At 35.0% G+C, this 26999-nt stretch overlaps 1 protein-coding gene across 8 annotated transcripts in view; it reads right to left on the reverse strand.

Moving 5' to 3' along the window:
• Thoc2 (THO complex subunit 2) overlaps positions 1 to 26999 on the reverse strand; it is a 120518-nt gene that overhangs the window by 4748 nt on the left and 88771 nt on the right. For 2 of the 8 annotated variants that reach the window (XM_071606627.1, XM_071606633.1), the window contains 16 exons: positions 22505 to 22780; positions 21167 to 21308; positions 20549 to 20706; positions 15774 to 15902; positions 15356 to 15487; positions 15087 to 15271; positions 14405 to 14583; positions 14064 to 14166; positions 12998 to 13428; positions 12736 to 12794; positions 11209 to 11325; positions 6834 to 6971; positions 6426 to 6495; positions 6183 to 6343; positions 4055 to 4131; positions 3525 to 3570 (listed from right to left, as the gene is read on the reverse strand). In XM_071606627.1, coding sequence (XP_071462728.1) covers positions 3543 to 3570; positions 4055 to 4131; positions 6183 to 6343; positions 6426 to 6495; positions 6834 to 6971; positions 11209 to 11325; positions 12736 to 12794; positions 12998 to 13428; positions 14064 to 14166; positions 14405 to 14583; positions 15087 to 15271; positions 15356 to 15487; positions 15774 to 15902; positions 20549 to 20706; positions 21167 to 21308; positions 22505 to 22780 — 2385 coding nt within the window. In that variant the 3' untranslated portion in view covers positions 3525 to 3542. Of the gene's footprint in view, positions 1 to 3524; positions 3571 to 4054; positions 4132 to 6182; positions 6344 to 6425; positions 6496 to 6833; positions 6972 to 11208; positions 11326 to 11939; positions 12795 to 12997; positions 13429 to 14063; positions 14167 to 14404; positions 14584 to 15086; positions 15272 to 15355; positions 15488 to 15773; positions 15903 to 20548; positions 20707 to 21166; positions 21309 to 22504; positions 22781 to 26999 lie in introns of those variants that run through there. The other 6 variants (XM_071606631.1, XM_071606628.1, XM_071606630.1 and 3 more) reach the window with 6 other exon arrangements.

Here is a 26999-nt window from a genome sequence, read left to right on the forward strand (position 1 = left end):
TTCCAAGTATGGACTTAAGGGGGGGGGGATTATAAAAATCACCTGTCTATAGGGGCTATATAATGAAAACAAATGAAGTGAGGTGAGTGCGGACTGACTGAGGTGAACGGTTTTAACTGTGGGCATTGGGGGTGTGCAGGGTGGAAGGTCCTAGCTCTATGTGGGTTGTACCTAGGGAGATCTGATTGTTGCCATGCAGAAATCAGGACACAATGTTATCAGATGTTCTAATTCTTCAAGAAAATCTGAAATCTGGATTTGTCAAATCTTCTGATTGCTAAATTAAACTAATGTTTTTTAAAAAAATTAATTTTGTGTGAGGCTAAAGAGGTAAACAGCCACAATTTGACTAGGGGCTGAGAATTTGCCAATCTTGGGTTCAAAAGATAAGAGTTTGTTTACACATATGACAATGGAGATGAGAATTTAACCAACCAAATACACTTGGCCTTGTTGGAATGGAATGTTACAGAAATATAATAAACTAAACATACAGTTGCATAGGATATGAGATGAGGATTACAAATATAAATTAAAATTGAGAAGACAAAAATGGCTTTGCAGGACAATCTTAATAGGCAGGAATTTATTAATTTATCTTATTTGTTTATTTATTCATTTGGGTGCTGGGTGACTGAATCCCAGCACCCACTTGGGCATTTTATCACTGAGCTACCTCCCCAGGCCCTTTATTTTTATTTTGAGACAGGATGTAGCTAAGTTACTTAGGGTCTTGCTAAATTGCTAAGGTTGGCCTCAAACTTGTGATCATCAATAGGCAAGAATTTTTAAAGAGTAAGGTAGAACAAAAGGTTAAATGCAAAGCTGCTAATGTTCAAGAGACTCAATCAAGGAAGGAAAGGATACATAGCCTCCAACAAAACCACAATCTAGGGAGGTAGATAAGTAACATACTTATATATGCTTATTAAATGAAATTGGACAAAAACTTTACAGGTAACAAAAGATGCAGCGAACAGGCAGAATTTGCAACTAAAAATAGCAGTCAGAACAGGAAGGCAGACTCTGAAAGGAATATAATCGGGGTCACATTTATATATTTCTTAGTTCTAATGTGATTATTTCAATGTTTCTAAAATCAAGGTGATGGATACAAATCAATGATACTTCTCTAGCTATTCTCCTAAATTGTTCTAAAAATCAATAATGAAATCTTAAAATTAGTGACATCTTTTATGACATATATTAGCAGCTCTCCTCTCTGTAGAATAGAAAATAAATTTAAAGTAAAGGCAGTAGACTTAGAAGCATCTTAAAGGTAGATGATGCCAATCAAAAATGATGAGATTTCTGAAGGAAAGGAAAAAAAGAACCAGAAGGATTTGCACAATAGCTGAATGAATCCAAATAGAAAGAGGCAGCCAGAAAACAATCAAAAGACACAGAGGAAAAGGACAAATCAAGAGACTAACAAAAGTTAAGAGTTTATCCAAGAAAAAAGTATATACATAGTTGTCAGCAAGAAAACTGAAGGAGCTACATGTATCTTTACAACAACATCTGAATCTAGAAGCTTTGCTACAAGATCAGGAGCCAAACATACAGCTTTAGCCAGCTTTTTCATGACTTTCCTCCAGAGGGATTATATAGACAAGTAAAGTACAAATTCATGGCCAGTATAAGAACAACTCAAATCTTTAGCACAATCCTCACATACAAAATAATACTACTTAGGAAATGAATAAAAAAGATGTATAAAAGCATGGTGAAAGTTGTCAGTGACAATGGTGGTCCCATTACAATGAAGATCTGAGAAGTAGGATTTTTGTTTCTTTAATGGAGATCCTAGGTGAAAGCAAAATGCCAAATTAAAAGAAAGATTAAGATGGTCAGGCATGATAGCATATACCTGTAATCCCTGAAGAAAGAGTATTGCAAGTTCAAGGCCAACCTCAACAACTTGTGGGACCCTCATCAACTTAGCAAGACCCTGTCTCAAAATAAAAACATAAGGGAGCATGGTGATGCTTGCATAATAATGCCAGTGATTTGGGAGGTCAAGGCTGGAGGATTTCAAGTTTGAGGCCAGACTCAGCAACTTAGCCTAGAGTCCCTAAGCAATGTAGTGAGACTCTACCTCAAAACAGAAAATATAAAAAATAAAACAAAATGTGCTGTGGATATAGCTCAGTGGTAAAGCAAGCCTGGGTTCAATCCCCAGTACCAAGAAATAAAAATAAAACAGACTGAGGATTTGGCTCAGTGGTAAAGCATGCCTGGGTTCGATCCTCAGTAGCAAAACAAAACAAAAGGTTAAGAATTAAAATAACAAAGTTTAAGTGTTTGAACTAAGGAAAGGAATTCTAGCCCCCTCCCCCAGCAAGGAAAACAGCTGGGGTGGGGCAGAGGTGAAGGATGGGCAACAGTATTTCTTTTACAATCTTCTTAATTAAAAAAAAAAAGCTAGTAAATTTTATATTCTCTTTCAGAACTCTTGTTTATCCTGGTCTACTACTTAGATAACAAACACAAGCTAACAAAACACAAAAGGCACACCACTATCCAGAGGTCACCAACCTGACAACCTTAAATCCCTGCTTTGCAGCCAAAATAAACATGACAAAACCCACACCCTAAAACCTTTATTCTAATACTGAACTGGCTCTCAGACATTTCTCATTTATAATTTAAACTATGAATAACCCTGGTTATCTATCTGGTTGCATTAAAAAAAAAACTGCAGCAGCCAATAACACTAGGAGCAAGGTAGAGAGAACAGGTATACTTAATACTATTAGGACAACTAAAATGGGCAATAAAAAAGCACAGTCAACAACTTCAAGAATGTCTCTTTGGAACTACTAAATGTAGGGGGCAAATCACCCTACAGACTTTGATAATCCTACAGTATCACCAAAAAAGTCTGAACACTCCAAATACTAAGATACACATAATTTACTTAAGATGTTTAAAACACTTTATATCTCACAAAAAAACTAAATGTATTACCTTGCAAACAAAGTTGTATATTTAAATTCTATAAAAGCACAGACCTTATTTTCTGACGTTGCAAAACATGGACAGTGGTAGGAAAAAAAGGCACAAAACCTTAAAAAAACCTTTGGATAACTCATTTACCTAACAAGGCAAAAAGAACAACAGAAAACACTAAATACTTGGGTTTGAGTACTGGCTCAATTAGCTCTGTGACCTTCTTTAATGCAAATACCACCAAGACTTACAGGGCTATAGGTATTTTTAAAAGGGAATTAATAATCTAGAAAATATGAGAATGAGTGACAAAGAGAGTGCCAGATGTTCTTAAATACAGTCAATGCTTTCCCCCAGCCTAAAGTGTGGCTAATCAACAAACTTAAAATGAAATCAGCTTAAAAATAACTGCAAATCTTACTCTACATCTGTACCAAAAGACTTGGTCATTATATTTAAGTGAAAATTTCAGGTAGCTTTATCTTGCAAAATTGATTTTGTTTCTTCAATATTATCCAATCTTATTTTTATATTTCTATATTTAAATGAAAAGAAGGTGAGAAAACACTCACCTTGGCTGAAAGTCTTCATTATCTGTGCTTGTCCGAGGACTTATGAGTAGATGACAAATTAAGGGAAAACAACTTTGGGGAGACAGTAGAATAGCATCCCACCTTTTAATACAATTCCTCATCTTCCAAGTCTAATTGGCTCTTACCAGCCTGGTAGACTCAAACTCTTATCAGCTCTGCTCATCTGCCACATCATTTTGCCCTTCTATTCACCATGCTCCCAGCCCAAGGCCCTCTGTTCCTTTTTTTCTTCTTGGTGACAATACTGTCAGAGGGTCAATAAATTCATTGTTGGCAAAAGACACCTCAGTCACCACAGAAGTTTAAAACCAAAACAAGAACATGAAATCTCCCACTTTCAGATTTCATACATTTGAGAAGATTAACTGGAAAGTTCATTTTCAAACTAATAATTTCCACAGTATTTAGACTACATACTACAAAATGTATAATTCTAAACATGATGGGTACCAAAGCTTTCCATTAAAACTACTGAAAATTATTAATTAATATTAAGATGAAAAGGATATTGTTTCTTCTCTTCCTTTCCTCCAGAACTGTCCCTTTTCTCTTTCTTTTCTATCTTTTCTTTATCATGCCTGGATTCCTATAAGGAATGGTGAAATTAGTTGGGGGGAAGGGAAACCAAACACATTTAAAACAACAATCAGCTCAAAATCCCTTTTCATCACCCAACAGCCATAATGTTTCTTCAAAAAGTTAATGACACCAAAAGCACAAGCAATAAAAGAAAAAAAAAAAAAATACACTGGACTCAATCAAAAGTATACACTTTTATGCACCGAAGGACACATCACAAAAATAAAAAGACAGCCTACAGAATGGAAGAAAATATCTGCAAACTATATCAGGGATCTAGTATATAAAATACATTAATTAAAAAAACTTGGGGCTGGGGATGTGGCTCAAGCGGTAGCGCACTCAACTGGCATGCGTGCGGCCTGGGTTCGATCCTCAGCACCACATATAAACAAAGATGCTGTGTCCACCGATAACTAAAAAATAAATATTAAAAAAAATTCTCTCTCTCTCTCTAAAAAAAAAAAAGAAAAAAAAAAACTCTTGCAACTGAGCAACAAATAGACAACTCAATTTTTAAACGGCCAAAGCTTTCTGAATAGATTTCTCCAAAGAAGATATACAAATGGCCAACAAGCAAATGAAAAGATATTTAACATCATTATTCATTAAGAAAATGCAAATAAGAACCATGAGATAGGACTTCAAACCCATTAGGATGGCTATAAAAAAGAAAAAAGCAAACAATAACCAGTGTTGACAAGAATGTAGAGAAATTTGCACCCTGATCACTTGCTGGAGAAATAAATGTAAACTCCACAGCCACTGGGAAAAACATTTTGACAATTCCTCAAAAAAGTTTAACATAAAATTATTATATAACCTAGAAATTCCATTTCTAGGTATATACAAAAGAGGATTAAATACTTCATAAAAGCACACAATTACCTGTAGTAGTACTATTCATAGCTGTCAAAAGATAAAAAACACTAAAAATCCATCAACTAAAAAATGGATGAACAAATGTGGCATATTCATATGCTATTTACTCATAAAAAGAAATGAAGTAATGAAAGATGTTACAACATGGAAGAACCCAAAAAATGTCATGCTAAGTAAAGAAGACAGAAATAAAAGGCCATATTATTGTACAATTCCACTTATATATAATATTAAGGATAGGTAAATCCATAGAGACAGAAAGCAGATTAATAGTTGCCAGGGGCTTGGAGGAGGGAAAGTAGAGAGTGACCGCTTAACAGATATAGGGTTCCCCTTTAGGACAACTGAAATGTTTTGGAACTAGATGGAGATGACTGTGTAACATTATCAACACACTAAATGCCACTGAATTGTATACTTAATTTTATGTTATATGAGTTTTACCTCAATTAAAAAACACATTTAAAAGGAGCAGCCTATTGTTGGAAGCAAACAGAATTAAACCGTTCAAAATCCTTTTTAATTTTTTAAAACTGCATTTGTGAACTACTAATATACTGCATATATTATGAATATATATAATAATGCTTTGCAAACACACTTTAGTAATGACATTACTTGATGTCACATGTATGAGATTTAATTTGAATATTATCCATTAGCATATAAGAGAATATACCTTATACTTAATTTTAAAACCAAATACAAATTTCTAATGAGTTTATTATTCGGATAAAATATTATGAAATTGATTCAAATCCCATTTAATAAAGAATTTGACACTGTAATGGTCAAGGAGAATCCATGATATTATATTTTAATTTCAGGAGTGAAGACACTAAAAGCAAAGAATTGTGGGTAGCAAAAAAAAAAAAAACACACACACACACACACAAAGAAAGCTTAAAACTCAAAGACAGAAGTAGGTGGAAGTAGAAGAGAGGACAGGAAATTTCAGAGGTATACTAACTCTACCCTCCCAGTAATTTGGGACTGATTTGGTTCAAATTCCCAAAACACATAATTTGCCCTCCCCCAATGCCTTTTCTTCCCAATATCAAATAATTTAAAAACAAAAAACATGACTTGACTAGGGTAAAAATAATCAATATTTGCCAAATTCTCAAAGGGTTGATTTTTTTCAAAGTGTAATGTTCCATTATATTCCTAATTTACCTTCTTGCCACCAGAAGAGATTTTATCCATCTTCTCAGATTTAAATGAATCACCACCGCCTTTTTCTTTGCCTGAAGATTTTGACTTATTTTTTTCCTTGTCTTTCTCATTTGGATAAGGAGACTCACATGGGCTTTCACTTTTGTGTTTTGAAACCCCCACTAAAATTACAAAAGAGAAATCATAAAAGCCTTTTCTGATTTATTTGATGATTGTTTTGAAGGTATCAATAAATCTACCTACTTGTTCCATTTTCCTCTTTCCGCCTCTTGGTTAAGTCTGGTGGCACTTCCCGGTCATTGTTTGAGTGATCCTAAAACCAAGAATTGTGAACTACATTGATCAACAGTTTATGCTTTTATTTTAAAGCATTATTTTTATACAAGAAAGGCACAGCTAACTAGCACTGGAGAATATTTGCAGCAGTTTCACATACTTGGTAAAATGGCATGAAAGACAAGCAGAGCTGGTAGAGATTACTAGGCTGAAGATCCTTATTACTGTAGAAGATGCAAACACACTTTAGGGTGAAAATACCAATTAAAACTCAAAACAACAGACTGCTATGGAACAAACTAGTATTTTTTGAAAGGTAAACACACTACTATACAATAATCAACTTTCCAAACTAGTTTTTAAAAAAGTACAAACCCTTTTCCGCTCTTTCCTGTCCTTTTCATCTTTTTTCTCTCTTTCTCTGGATCTTTCCCTTGACTTGTCCAAATCTTTCTTGTCCATTTCTCTCTCCTTACTCTTGGACAGTGGTGGAGGAGTATGATTAATGTAGAGCTGTTAAATTAAGGCAATATTACTAAAGATTATTAGTTTTCCAGTATTGGAATCTTTGGGGTTTTTTTGTTTGTTTATTAAATGAAAGACAAGTGGCAGTTAGACCCAAAGTTAAAACTGGTCAGCTGTCTGTATTACAAGAGATAAAATAAAAGAGCATCACACAAATACAAAGGTTTCATGTCTTGTCCTTATAAAAACAGCAACTTAAACTCAATCAGTTCATTATTGCCTTGACTGAGACTCCTTATTTAGTAAATTCACTAGCCAGAGTCCTCATCATCAATCTGTTGTAAAGACCTATAACCACAAATATTAAGAGTCCATATGTGGAAAACAATGACTGGACTTTCTGTGTTGCATAAAAAAATACAAACCTCTGCACAATCATGGAAATTTTAAATTCTTACCATCCATGAATAGGCAGTCAATGATGACTGTGAGCAAAAGTATAAAAATAAAACAGAGCTAAGACTTTACTAGCAAGTCCTTTCTGCCTCAGTGTAAACCATGTAGCAACTGTCCAAAATTATTTTTTTTATAAATGTAAATCAAAACTGCTGCATATTCTCTACTTCTCAAATAACCACAACTGAGTATGAAATTTGTCTAATTGGTTCTAATCAGCTCAAAAAGCCATCATGTCAGATGAGGGTGATTACATTACTAAAATACTGGAAAGTAATGAACATATATTCTCCTCTGCTTGTTCTTTCTCTGCCGAAAGACAGAGGGGCAAGATAACAACCAGACATCAAGGATATTCTAACTCTAAATAACTGAGAGATAAGCCTACTTATACAAGTTATAAATATGGAAATCCACTATAAAAGAAAATATTTAAGCAACAGTCAGGAAATAGCCCCAAACCTAATCTTAGGGTATTATAACCATCCTACAAGTTTATGTTTAATTTAATACATTCAAATATTAGGCAACAGAATACCAAATACAACTCCATTACATAACTGCACAATTCCAGATGTACCTTAGAAATTAACAGAATATTGAGACAAAAGTCAATTATTTTTACATGAAGGAATTCTTTGGTATTCAAAGGAATACAAGAAAAAGGAAGACATCAGTATGAGAATTAAACACATTTTTTTTACACCAAACAATTGCAATTCAGTTGGCTGAGAAATATTGCCATAGCAATGCAGAAGTATATTTTTTAAAATTTCAAAGTTTAAAAGTTGATGATCAATTGAAATATACAAAATGTTTATTAATAACAAAGAGCAAGAGAATGATAAACAGTCATAAAAGTACTTGCCTAAAAGATACTCTTGCTGGGTATGACTTAAATAACACTTCAGGATTTTTCTAATTGTGAGGTTTATTCACACCTTTGGTTAATATTATTTATTAAATGATAAAATAAAGGAAATAATTATTACTGCAATACTCAAAAAGATTTTTCTAAAAGAAGTATTGCTTATTTCTCCCAAGAAAAGAGGGGTGTGTGTGTGTGTGTGTGTGTGTGTGTGTACATGCACGTGCACACAACTCTCTGCAAGAATGATGTTTATACCTGTGCCTACTTGTATTCTGTATTGCAAGGAACTGAGAAACCTCCATGACTTACTTCAGGCATTAATAGTTAAATATTTCATTCTTGATGTAAAAAGTCAAATAGCTCAACTGACACACAATTAGAAACTCTTAGTTTAGAAATATATTCAATTCCTCCTTTCTGTCTTTCTAAGAATAATTATAATCACAATACTTTTTTCTGCAAAAACAGTTTCTCATGCCTATTGAATAAAACATATATATTCCTTAGCCTAGGCATTCCAACCCCTTCATAATTTTTCAGAATTACATCCTACTGTTTAGCAAACCAAGAAGTTCTATGCTGTGGCCATCGTGCTCCCTAACTCTGAATCTTTCCAGTAGTTCTCTTTACTAAAATGGTTACTCACTTTTAATTTCTTAAAATCCTACTTAGCCTTCAGACACAGCTCAATAGCCATCAGCACTGCAACCATCCCTCAACTCTGCAACTCATTTTCCAATGAACTCGTTTTATTGATTGATTGATTGACTATAACAGGTGTTCCCTATTAATTTCATGTCATTTGTTTTTATCATAATAGTTTTTGGTATGCTATCAGAGCTAGGGTGTCTTTTCTATTTTTATATATTTCCTAGTGCTAACTACACACAATGAGTGCTCAATACCTTTGCCAAATAAAATTAATAAAAGAGAGAATCCCAGAGGCAAAACATACCTAAAAGCAGGGAAACAGTTTTATATGCACAAGTGACATGATAACACAAAACACATATCCTCCAAACTCTAGAAAATGGAAAGCTATCCCAGAAACGGTGAGGTTATGCATAATCAATTTTAGAGATCACTCAAGTCCAGGAAAAAATTGTATTCTAACACATTCATATGCTATTAAACTTTCTAGACACATAAAAATGCAACATCAGCTACTACACATAACAGTACTTTGGATGTTTCAGCAAAGTCCAAAGGCTTAAGAGTTCATTTCAAGTATGTATTTAATACCTAATTTATTGCTGAGCATCATGCTAAACACTAAAGATCTGAAAAGTGGTATGAGTCACATAATTTTAGAAGCATATTTATATGCCATTTTCAAATTTTTCTGGTTGCACGCAGAATAAGTAATTGAATATTAAGTGCCCACAAAGTTGTCATTAAAAAAAAAAGGTGGGGAAACTGACTTGAATCACTATAATTTAAAAATAAAAACACACTAAAGGAGCTGGGTTCCCTTTCTACTGCTGTTGAAATGGGTGCTAAGAATAGAGGAACCTTGATTTTAGTTCCCATTTTGATACTAACTAGTTGTATGCCACTGGGAAGTCTCAAGAACTTTTTTCAGCCTCTCATTTGTCAAAAAGACAGTACCATCTGCCCTATATAGCCTCACAGCACTGTTATGAGAATGAAATGAGACAAATACATGTCATCTCACATTTTATTTTCAAAAGTGTTTTACGTATGTGAGAAACCGTAATTTTCTTCATTGTTTAGAAAATTCAGTTAATTTTTTAATAGCAGATCTCAAACTGCTTCATAGTACATTTCAGTAAATAAATACAAGACTGTTAACCCATGAATTTAAAATAGCCCACACACGCCACTGATGGTTAAGACTGGCACATACAATCCCAAACTGGTTATGAAGACCTACTATATTGCATTACATATTTAATTTAGCCAAAAAAAATGGTTTTACTTTGTTGTTAAAGGTACTCATGGTAAAACCTGATACTATTTTGATCAATATAGTATATTCTAAAAACAATGCCACATTCTTAGAGCACAAGCACATTAGCTAATCTACACTGTTAAAAAGTAGTGCTTATTTGCCCAGAATCCACAGACATTTCATTATAAAGCTATAGGTCTAAAACCAGTTAGTAGTCATGTCAAGTGACTTTCAAAGTTCCATTTGGTCCATCAGTAAGGAATCATAATTAGCAAATAAAATAGGCAATAAAATAGAAAAAGTAAAGGAGAGTATGAATTTTATAATAAAAGCAAAATGGCATGAACAATAAGCAATTCAACTATGATACTGAAAATAACTCCATAATTATAATGATACACAAACTGTACACTATTTTTAGTAGCAGAATACCCAGAAAAGTAGAATAATAAAAATACTGACACATAAACACAAACACCAATTTGAGTATTCCCATCCAGGGGAATTATTATCTTATATTAACTGTATTTCATGATATTATGCTACAACTGCCAAAAAGATATCTCAGGAAAGGAAATATTTTAAAAATTTACAGATTGAAATGGACTCAGCTTTTTAAAAAGTTATGTGAATCCATCAAATTACCTTTTTGGTCTTCTGAGCTGTCTTTAAAAAAAACAGTCCAAAATAGTCTGTCAGATTCGAGAAATTAAATAACCCTATGCCGCCCCAAAACAAACCAGAAACTCTCCCCTCCAAAACCTTAAACTTATTTCAAATTTTGAAGCATAAAAGAATGCATAACACAGCAAGCAAGGATAGATTATATAAATGTTGCCACATTACACATATTTAATAACAATCTCTGTAAAGGGACCATTGTCATCTGTTCTTTTAGTTTGTGATAAGAAATTCTAAGTAAACAGGGTACCTTTTCCCACTGATCCTGGCTTAATAATTTACTAGTGTGAGAGTATCTACTGAAAAAAAAAGAAGTAAAGAACTTTTTGGTTTACTTAGGCATGATGATTTTAAAAGACTCAAACCTTTGCGGAAGACTCCTTGAGTTCGATGAGACTGTCCTGTAGAAAATGAATGGAGATGACAGGTGAGCTGGCATAGTTCTCAGAACCCAGAGGAACTTTGGGAAGTATGGCTGTAACCTGGAAATAAATCAGCTACCTCTTGTGAAGATAAATTCCATGATATCATTATCAATATGAATATCAACAATAAAAAAAACTATGTAATGGAATTATGTAAAAAAAAAACTAAATTATATGCACTTGATGTAAGAAATAAAAAAATTTCATTCTTTCTGCTCAAATTTGTAAATGTCAATGCCACTTTTTTTTTAATATCTCTGCACTTATGCTTTAAGTAATTTAAGAGGGTTAAGAAAGCAAAACATTTTATCTCCACAAAATATTTAAAATAGTGGAGGTTACTGTGGAAGAAAATTAACTTATATTTTCATAGTCCTTCTTTAATTGGAAAATTCCAAACTTTACTTCATTTAAAACTCTTATACATATTTTTTTAATCCTAGCTGAAAAATTTAGTGGCATTATATTATAACAAAATATATTCAACAAAAGAGTAGAGCACTGTTTTTGCAAAGCACCTATGATTGGTGAATCTCATAACTCCCACAAGAAAAAAAAAGAGTATTAAAAAAAAAAAGAAAAGAAGAAAGAAAAAGAAATCAATTACGGTATTCCACCACAGTGCTCTTGATGAAGAATTAATAACTTACAGTTTTAAAAGTTCAACGTACTGCAAATTCAAAGATTCCATGAAATTAGATGACTTTAGTATTAAAATTAAATATGGAGCAAGGAATGGCTACCCTGAGTCTTCAAGAAGGCTACACCCACGATTTTGTGCTGCAGTTGAATGCCTGGGGTTTCTCTTTGCTGGGTGGTAGGATTGGATGCCACATCTGCTCTTATCGTAACGCAAGGTTCAACTTGTTGGGAACCCAATGGGTATAAACAAACCTCCAAGGGAAGATACAACAGAAGCTGCATGCTCACTGAATATACACAACTACAGGAGAACTGATCACCAAGGAGACTTTAAAATGGAACTCCTTTCAAGACTCCTTCTTAGAAGGCACATCGGTATGATGCTCATCAAGAAGCTTGATGAATTCAGAGGTATCTTGTTTATCCTGTATCATCCAGGAAGTCTTCAGTGCTATATATTCTTCAATATTTATGCTGAAAAATAGGCTTCTTTCTGCTGAAAAGATTCATTTGCTTGTAGCTACCATTGCACTCCAAAAAAGCCTGCTTAAAGCAGTGAGGCACTTCTGGGTAAAATTTCTCTTGCACTTTGAAACACTACAAAATTAGTGCTAGGTCCTTGAAGTTTTAACATTTTTATAATAAAAATACTCAATAGGAAAAAATATCAGTCCACCAATACAGAAAAAATTCATTTTCTAATGCAATATAAAACCTCCAGTGGCTCCAGTGAATACTTGGCACAAGACTTGAAGGAAGTCAGGACACTGGTATTCCAAACAGGTGAGCCTAACATGGACGCTGCCTTCCTCAGGCTATACTAACCTTTACTGTGGAGGAATGTGACGGAGAAGGGTGGGTATCAATTTTGCGGCGTTTTTGTTCTGTTAGGACAAAAAGAAATGGTCAGAATAGAGTGTATTTCCAGTTTTCCAAACACTTAAAAGAAAAGGAACAACTTTTAAGATCATCATGTGTTCATCTCCCTAGCAAAATCTCTACATAACTTACCAAAACAAGGAGACAACAAACAAATGCACATTAAAATAACAAAAAGGTAAACAAATATAAAGAAAGGCACACTTGCCCCTTTCAGGCTCTGCAATATCTGATCGGGGAACAGGTGACTTCAAGGACCCAGAAACTGTTGTTTTTTCTCCTCCTTTAACATTTTCCTTTGATTTCATTTCCTTTGCTATATCTCTTTCTCTGGATGGCTCCTTCTCTCTTTCCCTTTCTTGAGTCGATTTTGATTCTACGATGGGAACAGTCGTCTTGAATTTCTCATCTTTAGTTTTTTCTTCCTTCTTGAATTTTTCTTTTTCTTTGTCAGACTTAGGCGTTCTTTCCTTGGTCTCCCTTGCTTTTTCATCTTTATTTGGCCGCTCTTCCTTTGGTTTTTCTTTACCATCTTTACCAAGTACCCTGGCCTCTGGAGTAGTAGCTGGAGTCTTTTCTTTTTTCTCTTTTTCTTTGTCTTTCCCTTTTTCTTTGTCATTTTCTTTAACAGCTTTGCTGCTTAAGAATAAAAGCGGATTTTAGGACAAATACTCAAAAAATATATTCCATGTTTAAAATCATAATAGGGTTTCTTATTGACTTCAAAAATCCTAGAACTAAGAGGAATCCTTTGAAAAGTAAAGGACAACTTAAGTAAAAAGGAAAATATTTCTTTATCCAGTAAATAATAAGCAAATTCATGAAAGCAAATTAAAAGAACATCAGGTTCTTTCTGTACACATTCATAATCTTTGAGGCTAACAAAGTAAAATACAAAAATATATTCCACAAATCAACCAAGGGTGCTAGCATCAGGGGATGAATTATTGAGCTGGATGGATTTACTACTCTAAATTAGTGTACGCTTTTCCTAGGTTAACTAGACTTACTCAGATTGCCCACAGCAATCACTCTATCCTAAATTTTTTTCTAACTTCACCACCTACATCTCCCTGAATATCCCAACATGGGAAACAAAACTGCTAAACCATAATTTAGATGGTGAGCACACACCATCAAAATAGGTATACAAAATTTTAAAGTCCAACTTAAATGACTTTCATACTGCTCAACTACTACCCTCCTTCAATTTATGCTTAATGAGGCCAATTAAAGGAAATTTAGAATTGTGACATATGGCACTATGTTCCTACCTGTTTGAGCCACTATTTCCATTGCTTGAATTCCCTTTTGGTGTGGCACTAGAAGCTTTATTAACAGCTTTCACACCACACTGAGATCTCTCCCTTGATTTATCTGAAATAAAAATAAGGTTTTCTTTAACAAGCCCCTAAATGTAAATAAACAATTTCACAGCCAAATGATTAGAGGATAATTAGAATCAGCAGAATGATTACTTTTTAACAGTTACATATTCTCACCTAAGGAATAAAATTATAATATTAGGCTAGCACCATACTTGTCACATGATATAAAACATTCCAATATGATAAAACAAAAACTATTATTTATAAGTTTCTACAAATAAGCATACCAGTCTCCTCAGTACTGCTTTCATCTGATTTAGATGCACTTCCTATCGATGATGAAGAAGGCCCACCACCAGGCCCATTTTGTACACTGGCCACAGCATTCCTCGGAGGGGGGTCTTTGTGATGAAACTCATTTTCAGGTATCATGTATGACTTTTTACTTTTCAACTGCCCAGAGTAGCTGAAAGTCGCACAAAGTGTTTAAATATACAAATACAAATCAAAAAGCACAAACATGGGGTTTAAAAGAATAAAATTAGCAAGTTATTTGTTCAACTACTTGGTTCCAGAGAATTAAAAAATATTAATTTTCAGTAATTTCTTAAAGGTGCTTTTAGAGAGTCCTAAATACTTTCTTAAAAATAACTTCAAAATAAACTAATCCTTAAACTGACTTTTTTTTTCTCTTGAAGATCTGATAAATTCACTATGATGTTAATATTACATTTCCTCCCATTTGAGACGTAGTATATATGACTTGTGACACTATCATCCAGTATAGACCGGAAGTTGATAATCAGAAGTGACAACTCTCACCAGCCTGTGGGAACATGAGCGCATAATCTCCCATAATCTCCTGAAGTAAGGCAGAAGATAAACTTCAACACTGTAAAACATTTTAAAGTCTTCAGAATCCTTCTGTCAGCTAGTCTCATAAATTACATTAAAGTATAATTTTGTTACCCCATAGCCAATGCATATAGATCTGGCCTCTTCTCTTTTTCTTCTTGGCAGATTTTATGCACTCTTCTTTCCAAAGCCTGACCCAGATTCAAAACTTTTGGATACCAAGGAAGTATTTTTGTTAGCACAATCAAGATATTCCTGATGTGAGTATATTCGCCCGTTTCAAGGCAATGTACCGATGCCTACAACAAACATTTTAAGATCCATTATTATTATTAAGTACAAATATGAAGAGAAAATACTTTTTAAAAACCCAATTTTTTTACCTTGGTTAGTTTGTAATGCCATTTATGTACAACATGCCGAAAATTTTCATAATCTAATTGATCAGCTTTATTTCCACCATCAAATCCAGTTGCCCGTAATATGGTAAGGAATCCTGGGTAGTTTCCACATTCCTAAGGAAAAACAGTTTGTCACTTTTAAAGTTACATCTGACAAAACAAAAGCTGAAACTTAAGTATACTAGATCAATGATTCCACATAAAAACAGCATGAATATTTGGATAAGTTTGGATTATTGCATGATCCCAATTTGAAATGCCAGTTTAAAATAGAATAAAAAGGTATGCTATTCTTTACAACTGGATCTTAAACTCAGCTTCCCTTTTAAAACTGAAGAATCTAAAGATTACTGCAAGTGGTCATTCTATACATGAGTAAAACATAAGGTATTTATCATACCTTTTCATATGTGGCTCTATCACTATGCCACCTGGTCACAGTCTCTAACATGCAGCAAAGAAATCTCCCATATCGACTAGCTTCATTTTCAGTACAGCTTGCAACTGTGTAAATGATGTCAGAGAAAACCTACAGGGAATAGTAGTTAAGAAAAAAAAAGCCAAGGTCAAACCAGTTTAATTATTAGAACATTGTATTATAGCAAGTCATACCAGGTAAATTCAGTCAAAATGTATTTCCCCTTTTATATTCATACTTGCAGAGACTTTTGGAGAGTCTGGCTATTGAGAGATAATAGCACATTCATAAAGCAACAACAAGAAAAGAACTTTTATAAAGAAAGCTGATTTACGACAGAAAAAAACCTATCATCATCATCACATAATAACTTCTTAAAGACAGCTATAAATATGACTAGGACTGGGGGACAGTAAGCAGAAGCAAAACTGCAACTAAAATAGGCAGCTGACATGCTATAATGTACGACATTTCTAAACCACAAAATTCAGTAATTCAATATAAGAAAAAAGCCAGATGCAAAAATCTGTGAATATGACCACACTAAAAAGCTTCCCTGATTTTATGTAGGCAAGAAGATGTAAAATTTTTTATTGTTTTTTTTTTTTTTTTTTTGAGAAGTGAAGAATGGAGAAGAATCCTGTCTATGATGATAAGACATAAATTCAAATGATGATTTAATAGCTTAATCTTGAATGCTGTTACATATAGTTATTACTCAAAGTGCTATTTACGTGTAGATATTCATTTAATCATCACAACAATCTCATGAAGCAAGTGCTTTTGTCCCATCTTACAGATAAGAAAACTGAGGCACAGAGAAGTTAAATAACTTGTCAAAGATCAGACTGCTAGAAAGTAGTAGAGCTAGGATTCAAGTTATATGTTACTGAATGATCAATGGGTTACAGAAGACATAAAGGAGGAAATCAAAAAATTCTTAGAGATAAATGAAAATACAGACACAACATATCGGAATCTATGGGACACAATGAAAGCAGTTTTAAGAGGGAAATTCATCGCCTGGAGGTCATTCCTCAAAAAAAGGAAAAACCAACAAATAAATGAGCTCACACTTCATCTCAAAGCCCTAGAAAAGGAAGAGAATAACAACAGCAAATGTAGCAGAAGGCAAGAAATAATTAAAATCAGAGCGGAAATCAACGAAATTGAAACAAAAGAAATATTGAAAAAATTAACAAAACTAAAAGTTGGTTCTTCGAAAAAATAAATAAGATTGACAGACCCTTAGCCATGCTAATGAAGAGAAGAGAGAGAACTCAAATTACTAACATACGGGATGAAAAAGGCAATATCACAACAGATGCTACAGAAATACAGAAGACAATTAGAAATTATTTTGAAAACCTATATTCCAATAAAATAGAAGATAGTGAAGACATCGATAAATTTCTTAAGTCATATGATTTGCCCAGACTGAGTCAGGAGGATACTCACAACTTACACAGACCAATATCAATGGATGAAATAGAAGAAGCAATCAAAAGACTACCAACCAAGAAAAGCCCAGGACCGGATGGGTATACAGCAGAGTTTTACAAAACCTTTAAAGAAGAATTAATACCAATACTTTTCAAGTTATTTCAGGAAATAGAAAAAGAGGGAGCTCTGCCAAATTCATTCTATGAGGCCAACATCACCCTGATTCCGAAACCAGACAAAGACACCTCAAAGAAAGAAAACTACAGACCAATATCTCTAATGAACCTAGATGCAAAAATCCTCAATAAAATTCTGGTGAATCGGATACAAAAACACATCAAAAAAATTGTGCACCATGATCAAGTAGGTTTCATCCCAGGGATGCAAGGATGGTTCAATATACGGAAATCAATAAATGTTATTCACCACATCAATAGACTTAAAGATAAGAACCATATGATCATTTTGATAGACGCAGAAAAAGCATTTGACAAAGTACAGCATCCCTTTATGTTCAAAGCATTAGAAAAACTAGGGATAACAGGAACATACCTCAACACTGTAAAAGCTATCTATGCTAAGCCTCAGGCTAGCATCATTCTCAATGGAGAAAAATTGAAGGCATTCCCCCTAAAATCTGGAACAAGACAGGGATGCCCTCTCTCACCACTTCTATTCAATATAGTTCTCGAAACACTGGCCAGAGCAATTAGACAGACGAAAGAAATTAAAGGCATAAAAATAGGAAAGGAAGAACTTAAATTATCACTATTTGCAGATGACATGATTCTATACCTAGAAGACCCAAAAGGGTCTACAAAAAAACTACTAGAACTAATAAATGAGTTCAGCAAAGTGGCAGGATATAAAATCAACACGCATAAATCAAAGGCATTTCTGTATATCAGCGACAAAACTTCTGAAATGGAAATGAGGAAAACCACCCCATTCACAATATCCTCAAAAAAAATAAAATACTTGGGAATCAACCTAACAAAAGAGGTGAAAGATTTATACAATGAAAACTACAGAACCCTAAAAAGAGAAGTAGAAGATCTTAGAAGATGGAAAAATATACCCTGTTCATGGATAGACAGAACTAACATCATCAAAATGGCGATATTACCAAAAGTTCTTTATAGGTTTAATGCAATGCCAATCAAAATCCCAACGGCATTTCTTGTAGAAATAGAGAAAGCAATCATGAAATTCATATGGAAAAATAAAAGACCCAGAATAGCAAAAGCAATTCTAAGCAGGAAGTGTGAATCAGGTGGTATAGCGATACCAGATTTCAAACTATATTACAGAGCAATAGTAACAAAAACAGCATGGTACTGGTATCAAAACAGGCGGGTGGACCAATGGTACAGAATAGAGGACACAGAGACTAATCCACAAAGCTAAAACTATCTTATATTTGATAAAGGAGCTAAAAGCATGCAATGGAGGAAGGATAGCATCTTCAACAAATGGTGCTGGGAAAACTGGAAATCCATATGCAACAAAATGAAACTGAATCCTCTCCTGTCACCATGCACAAAAGTTAACTCAAAGTGGATCAAGGAGCTAGATATCAAATCAGAGACACACCGTCTGATAGAAGAAAAAGTTGGCTACGATCTACATATTGTGGGGTCGGGCTCCAAATTCCTTAATAGGACACCCATAGCACAAGAGTTAATAACAAGAATCAACAAATGGGACTTACTTAAACTGAAAAGTTTTTTCTCAGCAAGAGAAACAATAAGAGAGGTAAATAGGGAGCCTACATCATGGGAACAAATTTTTACTCCTCACACTTCAGATAGAGCCCTAATACCCAGAGTATACAAAGAACTCAAAAAATTAGACAATAAGATAACAAATAACCCAATCAACAAATGGGCCAAGGACCTGAACAGACACTTCTCAGAGGAGGACATACAATCAATCAACAAGTACATGAAAAAATGCTCACCATCTCTAGCAGTCAGAGAAATGCAAATCAAAACCACCCTAAGATACCATCTTACTCCAGTAAGATTGGCAGCCATTATGAAGTCAAACAACAACAAGTGCTGGCGAGGATGTGGGGAAAAGGGTACTCTTGCACATTGCTGGTGGGACTGCAAACTGGTGCGGCCAATTTGGAAAGCAGTATGGAGATTCCTGGGAAAGCTGGGAATGGAACCACCATTTGACCCAGCTATTGCTCTTCTCGGACTATTCCCTGAAGACCTTAAAATAGCGTACTACAGGGATACTGCCACATCGATGTTCATAGCAGCACAATTCACAATTGCTAGACTGTGGAACCAACCCAGATGCCCTTCAATAGATGAATGGATTAAAAAAATGTGGCATTTATACACCATGGAGTATTACGCAGCACTAAAAAATGACAAAATCATGGAATTTGCAGGGAAATGGATGGCACTAGAGCAGATTATGCTTAGTGAAGCTAGCCAATCCCTAAAAAACAAATACCAAATGTCTTCTTTGATATAATGAGAGCAACTAAGAACAGAGCAGGGAAGAAGAGCAGGAAGAAAAGATTAACATTAAACAGAGACATGAGGTGGGAGGGAAAGGGAGAGAAAAGGGAAACTGCATGGTAATGGAGGGAGACCATGATTTGATATCTAGCTCCTCATTGTTATACAAAATTACATATAAGAGGTTGTGAGGGGAATGGGAAAATAATCAAGGAGAGAAATGAATTACAGTACACGGGGTAGAGAGAGAAGATGGGAGGGGAGGGGGGATAGTAGAGGATAGGAAAGGTAGCAGAATACAACAGTTACTAATAGGGCATTATGTAAAAATGTGGATATGTAACCGATGTGATTCTGCAATCTGTATTTGGGGTAAAATTGGGAGTTCATAACCAACTTGAATCTAATATATGAAATATGATATGTCAAGAGCTTTGTAATGTTTTGAACAACCAATAAAAAAAAGAGAAGTGAAGAATGGAGAAGAATCCTGTCTATGATGATAAGACATAAATTCAAATGATTTAATAGCTTAATCTTGAATGCCGTTACATACAGTTATTACTCAAAGTGCTTTTTACGTGTAGTGATTCATTTAATCATCACAACAATCTCATGAAGCAAGTGCTTTTGTCCCATCTTACAGATAAGAAAACTGAGGCACAGAGTAGTTAAATAACTTGTCAAAGATCAGACTGCTAGAAAGTAGTAGAGCTAGGATTCAAGTTCAGCCACTTGGCTCTTGAGTTCATGCTTTTAACCAAACACACAATACATCTATAATGTTTTAGCTATCTTTGTGTGAGACTTTTTAAAGTTGCAATAAAAAGAACTTACTCGATCATAGCAAAGAAGTGTGGAAAAATTTGGAGTTTTCTGTTGATGTACCAATTCAACAAAACGAGCACAGTAAACAGCATCAATTGCTGAAAAAATACATCGAGGAAATATACACAGCTGTAGAAATTTTGTGATGGTCTCATTTTTGGTAGATTCTAAAAATAAGGGAAGAATATATTAAGTGGTAAATTTCTTCCTCAAGTGCCTCAAGGCCACTAAATATGACAACATATTAACTTTAGTGTAGAGAATGCTACAAAACCACAAACTATTTATAGTTTGTAACCAAAAGGTCATGCCTGGGATAAGACTATCATTTTTATTCAATGTGTACATATTCTATCTACCATTTTCCCAGAAATATGATTTTTATACAGAAAAGTTGAATGATAAGCTGCCAATATTATAGTTATGAGTTAATTAATTTCACTTCAAACTAAATCAGTTCCTTCAGTGGAAATGTGAAGTTGATTCTGCATTAATGAATAACCGAAGAATGGGATAGTGAATACTGAGTTGAAATACAAACAATACACTTCAACACCTCCAAAGTTATAAAGGTTTGTTTTTGCAAATTAGCAGTAGCAGGGATATGTAATATTTCCAACAACTTACTTGCTAAAAGCCAGTTGTCCTTTTCCAATTTCAGTCTCTGTAGAACTCTCTGTACATGTTCCATCTGTTTCTTTTCTTCTTCAAGAAGTTTGTCCTGAAGAGCAGTACAACGCTCCTTCTCTTTTTTCTTTTTATTTGGAGGCTACAAAGTACAAGTTAGATACTTTCTAACTATATGCACATTACCCTCCCTTTTTAATTAAAAAATTTAACAGCTAAATGTTGACACTTTGTAATAATTTCAATACAGATGTACAGTAGATCCACTCGGATGTGTTACTTTCACCTCCATTTCATCACATCCAGAACAGTGTCAGAGTCTTAGCACACCAGGCCACCTTCCTTAACAATGATAAATTCCATCTGGTGCATGCATGGAGTCATCTTTGACTCTTCCTTCTTTATTAATATATCCCAATTATTTGCAGTATCCCACTATCGTGACCGTGGTCAGTGGTCTCTATATCATAATGAATTACCCAGAAAAGTCACCTAGGGTCTCTAGCCTAATGCATGCTCCTTTCTTATCAAAAGTATCCTTAATACTGCTGTCATAACCTTTTTAAAGTACCATTTTTAATGATTATTACTTCCCTGCTTAGCTAAAGCAGCTCTCAATTTCATCTATTTTTATTTTTTATTTTTGGTGGTGCTGGGGATTGAACTCAGGGCCCTGTGCATGTGAGGCAAGCACTCTATCATCTGAGCTATATCCCCAGCCCCCTCAATTTCATCTATTTTTCTATCTTTCAATGCCTTATATAATCTGGCACCATCCTTACTATATAAATTTATCACTATGCTATTTCTTCCTTTACTCGAACACTATAGAGTGGTGTCCCTTTTACCTCCATATTTCCAAGGCCTGCCTGACTCTAGACTCAGCTCTTCAAGAAAGTCTTCTCTAAAGAGTTCCCCTTCTGGAAAGTCCTACTGTTCTTGCAATTGGAGTCACATAGGTCACTTTCAGTTACCAGCACAGCCTTCAGAAGAAAAGCAAACTCAACTGCATTTTTTTTTCTTAAATACTTTTCTAGTTGTCAAAGGACCTTTTTAAAAAAAAGCTGAGAATCAATCCCAGTGCCCACCACATGCCAGGCAAGCGCTCTTCCACTAAGCCACAACCCAGCATCCTCAACTGCTTTTTGATTAATCATAATTTCCATCCATTCACCAAGCCTCTGCCCCACCAATTAAGAGGTTACCATTAAACCCACTCAAGAAAATATTATTCAGCAACAAGAGCTTCAAGAATCCCGAGCTAAAACAAAATATGGAATAACACTGAATTAATTACCATAAAGTTATTGCACTTGAGTTGCTAGAACAAAAACATACCATCTCCTGATTGTCATCAATTGCTTTCATCTGGACTTTAAGTTTATTGACTTCTCGTTCATAGCTGGTATGTGGAACAGCAAGGTCATACATTGTCAATGACCAGAATGTGGCATAGAATTGTGGGCTGATGTCATCCCAGACTTTGGAAACATGTAAGGAGACCACTGCTTCATGGACAGGAGCCATCACCATCTCACATGACGTAATGTACTTATGAACTTTATGCTGCTGTTTACTTCCCTTTTCTGATTTTTTAAGTTCATCATACTTTGACTGGAGATAAAAAGTAAAAAAAAAAAATTCATACACACACAACACAATTTATAGCTTTGACTTTCATGATATAAAAACTTGTATTCCCTTTTAAAGAATCAAGATGACCATCTTAAAACTGTTATGGAAATTCTAGTTCCTGAACATTAACATAAGATAAATCATCCCTGGAAGCTGTTCCAATCTTTAGTCTCATGTTCCGAGTTTTTCAGGAGATTTAATAAAAGCTGATCTTCTGAGTGAGTGAACAAGATATATGTACCCCCAACCATTCTCCCCACCCTACTCCATCTTATTCCTCTATCAGGGACGGAACATGCAGGACTTCCAGTCCTCCTTTTGAGATGTTTGACAGAACCAAGAGGAGGGTTGTAACATTAGTGAAGAAGTACAATGGAACTAGTAACAGTCAACCAAAGATGTAACGTAGTATCACTGCACACAGTTTCCACCAACTGTTACAATTTGTCAATTAATAAGATGGATCAACTCTAGGAAGTTGAGAAAATTTCTTTAAGACTGCTAAAGTAGGGTGACCATCTGTCCTGGTTTGCCAGGGATCTAAAGGTTTACCCAGATGCAAGACTTTAGTGCTAAAACTGGGAAAGTTCAAGGCAAACCGGGACCAGCTGGTTACTCTACTGCTAAGCCAAATAAATTTTTCTATAATTAGCTATGGTATATTGAAGTTTAAAGCATGTGATAACTAATGTTATTGCTTCTTTGGCCTGACTAATATATGCTAACTTGGAAGAAAGTCAGAGGAAGGGCCATCCTCTTATCTATATGAGAAAAAAATCTGTTAGTATAAGATGGACTGTGTATTAGTCCATAGAGGAAATGTAAAAAAGAAAAGTAATACAGAGTAGAATTGTTATTATCTCATGTCCATCAGTCTCTTTAGGATAAAAGAGCTCTCACCAGGAAAATTACACTTGGATTAGGCATCGTCCTTAAAGTGTTAGGAAAGAACTTAAGTCTTTCAGTTTGTGCTAAACATGTAACCCAAAAATAGATGCAGAGGTCAAAGGTTCTATACCAGTTCTGTACTAATAGGCAAGAGGCTCAACTCCTTACAGTCCAGGTGCCTTACTTCCTAAGTGCCTTGGATGCTGCTCTACCCCTAGGTTCAATGAACTAAAAGCATAACAAGTCCTTAGTACTGTTCTAGAAGTTGGAAGACTTATCTCCTGTTATCTCCATGTTAGAGAACATGATGACAGTGAGAATATACAAGTGACAAAGCTACAAAGAAAACTAGTTATGAGTGTAAGTCTCAATTACATTAGAGACCTGAGAGAATAGCAACCGGGGAACACAGGGTTTTTAAATTTATAAAGTGGATCTTACTGAAGGTAACTAATATGAATCTAGGTGAGCAGAATGACACCTGCTAAGGTCTAACAAAACACAGGATAAAACAGTGCTGAAACTACATGCATTGGATAACATAGCTAACTAATTTGAGAAAGACTTAGAACATGCACTGGGGCAAAGCTTTTCCTTCAAACCTGTGTCTCAATATGTTTCAACAATTAAAAGTAGAAAGTATGCTACAGGTATGAGAGGGCTATTTGATAACCCCAGTCTCCCCAGTCCTCTGTTTCTGAACCTGTGACTTCTATGGCTAGGCCTCCTCCTAATCCCTATCTAGTTCGAAAAATAAGCTCGATCAGAAAAAACAGTGGTACTTCATATTTACCTAGGATGACTATTTCTTGGTCTAGTTAAACTAACTAGCACTTGAAGCTCATATCTTCAGTAGAAAGAAGAATCAAACAGTTTTCTACATCACAAGTCACCTGGGAAACAAGATGTATGGAATAGAACTGGTAACAAATCAAAATATACTGTACTTCTGACTACTATTCAAAAAGCTCTTTACTTATTGGCCTAAAAATCTGAGCAGTATTTGGTTGAATTATTCTCAAGAGAGACTTGTAATCACCAATTTATGGAAGGAACCAAACAATCCTCTAATATTCATGCACTTTCCTTCTTTCATGAAAGGCTCTTCAAAAGAAGGAGTTCACCTAAAATACAAAAGTAAGGATCCCCAGGGCAGTATGGATGACCACCCAGTGCAACCTATGTTGCTGAGGAACTCCCTTTTCAGAGAGGGGCATGAAAAAGAAGTTCTCTCTGCATGGACTATATAACCAACTTCATATACATTTGTTTTTCTCCTTAGCCCTGAGAAGGAAATTCCACTTCTTTGATTTTCTGTCTCTTAAAAAACACAGAAACAATATTTAAATGGGCCAGTAAATAGGTAAGTAGTTACTGGTATGAATGACCTGCTCCATTTTCTGACCAGAAAAAATTCAGACAACCAGGTGATCCTGTTTGCCAAGGTTCATTATCACCAATTAGTGTGTTCACTTCTCAGTACAGGACAGGACAAGTCAGAATTTCTGAGATTAAGCAATTCTCCCATCTCAGATCTTCAAGAAATCAGATCCCTTGTTTCTATAGCTGAGACACATCTACCGTGAGGTAGAGCAACAATTTAAGATATAACTACAGAAAGACAGCATATAATTATTTGGATTGAGAGATTCTAAAGGGGAAGAAGAGGCCTAACCCTACTCCCTGATCCTAGTTTTCTCACTAGAGTGTAGAGGACAGAAAGCATTACAGGATGCTAATAAAGTAACATTTAGTTAGTTATTAGAGGGAAGTGAAAAACTGCAGCAGTTGATACATAAACACTAACAGTGAATGGTCAATTAAACGATCAGTTGAACCTCACATTTCTCAGCACCTTTTTTGCATACCTCTACTACACAGCTCTGTGTCCCTACTGGAAAAAAAAGAAGGAATCTTAGTTTAAGAGAAAGGAACAAGATCTTCCCCAAAATCCTAAGTGAAATTTCTATATAGTACAGATTTTAAAACAACAAATAAACAAAAAGGCCAGAATCCATGTCTACAGAAAAAATGAAGGATATGCTGGGGGTTCCATAAATTGACAAGGCACTAAGGGGGGAATGAAAAGTAGGTTCCCATTAGAGGTCATGCTTTGCAGGGACCAGTACAGGTGACAGTTGAGGAAGGGCTATCTACTCTGCCCCATATCTTCACTGGAATTCCAATATAGTCACTACTGGGATGCCATGCTTGGGAAGTTTTCAGCTTATTTTTTTGGTGTGTGTTGTGGGGTGCTGCCAGGGATTTAAAACTCAGGGGCGGGCTGGGGATGTGGCTCAAGCGGTAGCGCGCTCGCGTGGCATGCGTGCAGGTTCGATCCTCAGCACCACATACAAAAAAAAGATGTTGTGTCCGCCGATAACTGGAAAATTAATATTAAAAAAATTCTCTCTCACTCTCTCTGAAAGAAAGAAAAGAAAGGAAAAGAAAAGAAAGCAAGCAAGCTAGCTAGCTCAGGGGCACTCAACCCCTGAGCCACATCCCCAGCCCTTTTACGTATTTTATTTAGACTCAGGGTCTGACTTGCTTAAAGTCTCACTTTTGCTGAGGCTGGCTCTGAACTCGAGATCCTCCAGTCTCAGCCCCCACACCACTGGGATTACAGGCCTGTACCACCATGCTGGGCGGGCTTTGGCTTATTTTGAGGCAGGTTTTTTAATGGTTTCATTTAAATGGAAATAAGAAAATAACCATAAATACACCTTTCCTAGAAGCTAAACAAAAGAAAAGGGCAATAATTTTTAGGCATTGGTTGTTAATTCTTCTTCCTTTCTAAGCATTATGGGTAATAGTCATCTGACAGGAATATTCTGAAAAAAAAAAAAAACAGGTTTCTCTGTAGCCATTAGGAATGTTACTCAAGAAACATACCCATATTCACAAGCATCAAAACACACACAGACGCACACACAATAACAACCAAAACCAAAAAAAAAAAAAAAAAAAAAAACCACACACACACGACACACGCACAAATTCCCAAGCACCTTTCAATTTACTGAATTAGAATTTTGCGCCTGAGAATGCTGAGTTTTTAAGATGCTTCTCTGGTAATTCTCATCTGGGTTTGAAAACTAGTTTGGAAGTGTCCATAAGACATCAACCAGGACAACTGTTGGAGCAGTAACAATAAAATGACTTTTGCGGGGGAGGGAGGTTACTGGGGATTGAACACAGGGGTGATTTTCCACTGAGCTACATTCCAAGTCTTTATTTTTATATTTTATTTTTTTGTACTTTGAGACAAGGTCTCATGAAATTGCTAAGGCTGGCCTTGAATTTGCAATCC

The sequence above is a fragment of the Marmota flaviventris genome, chromosome X (assembly GCF_047511675.1).
Source record: "Marmota flaviventris isolate mMarFla1 chromosome X, mMarFla1.hap1, whole genome shotgun sequence".
In the NCBI taxonomy this organism is placed as follows: Eukaryota; Metazoa; Chordata; class Mammalia; order Rodentia; family Sciuridae; genus Marmota; species Marmota flaviventris.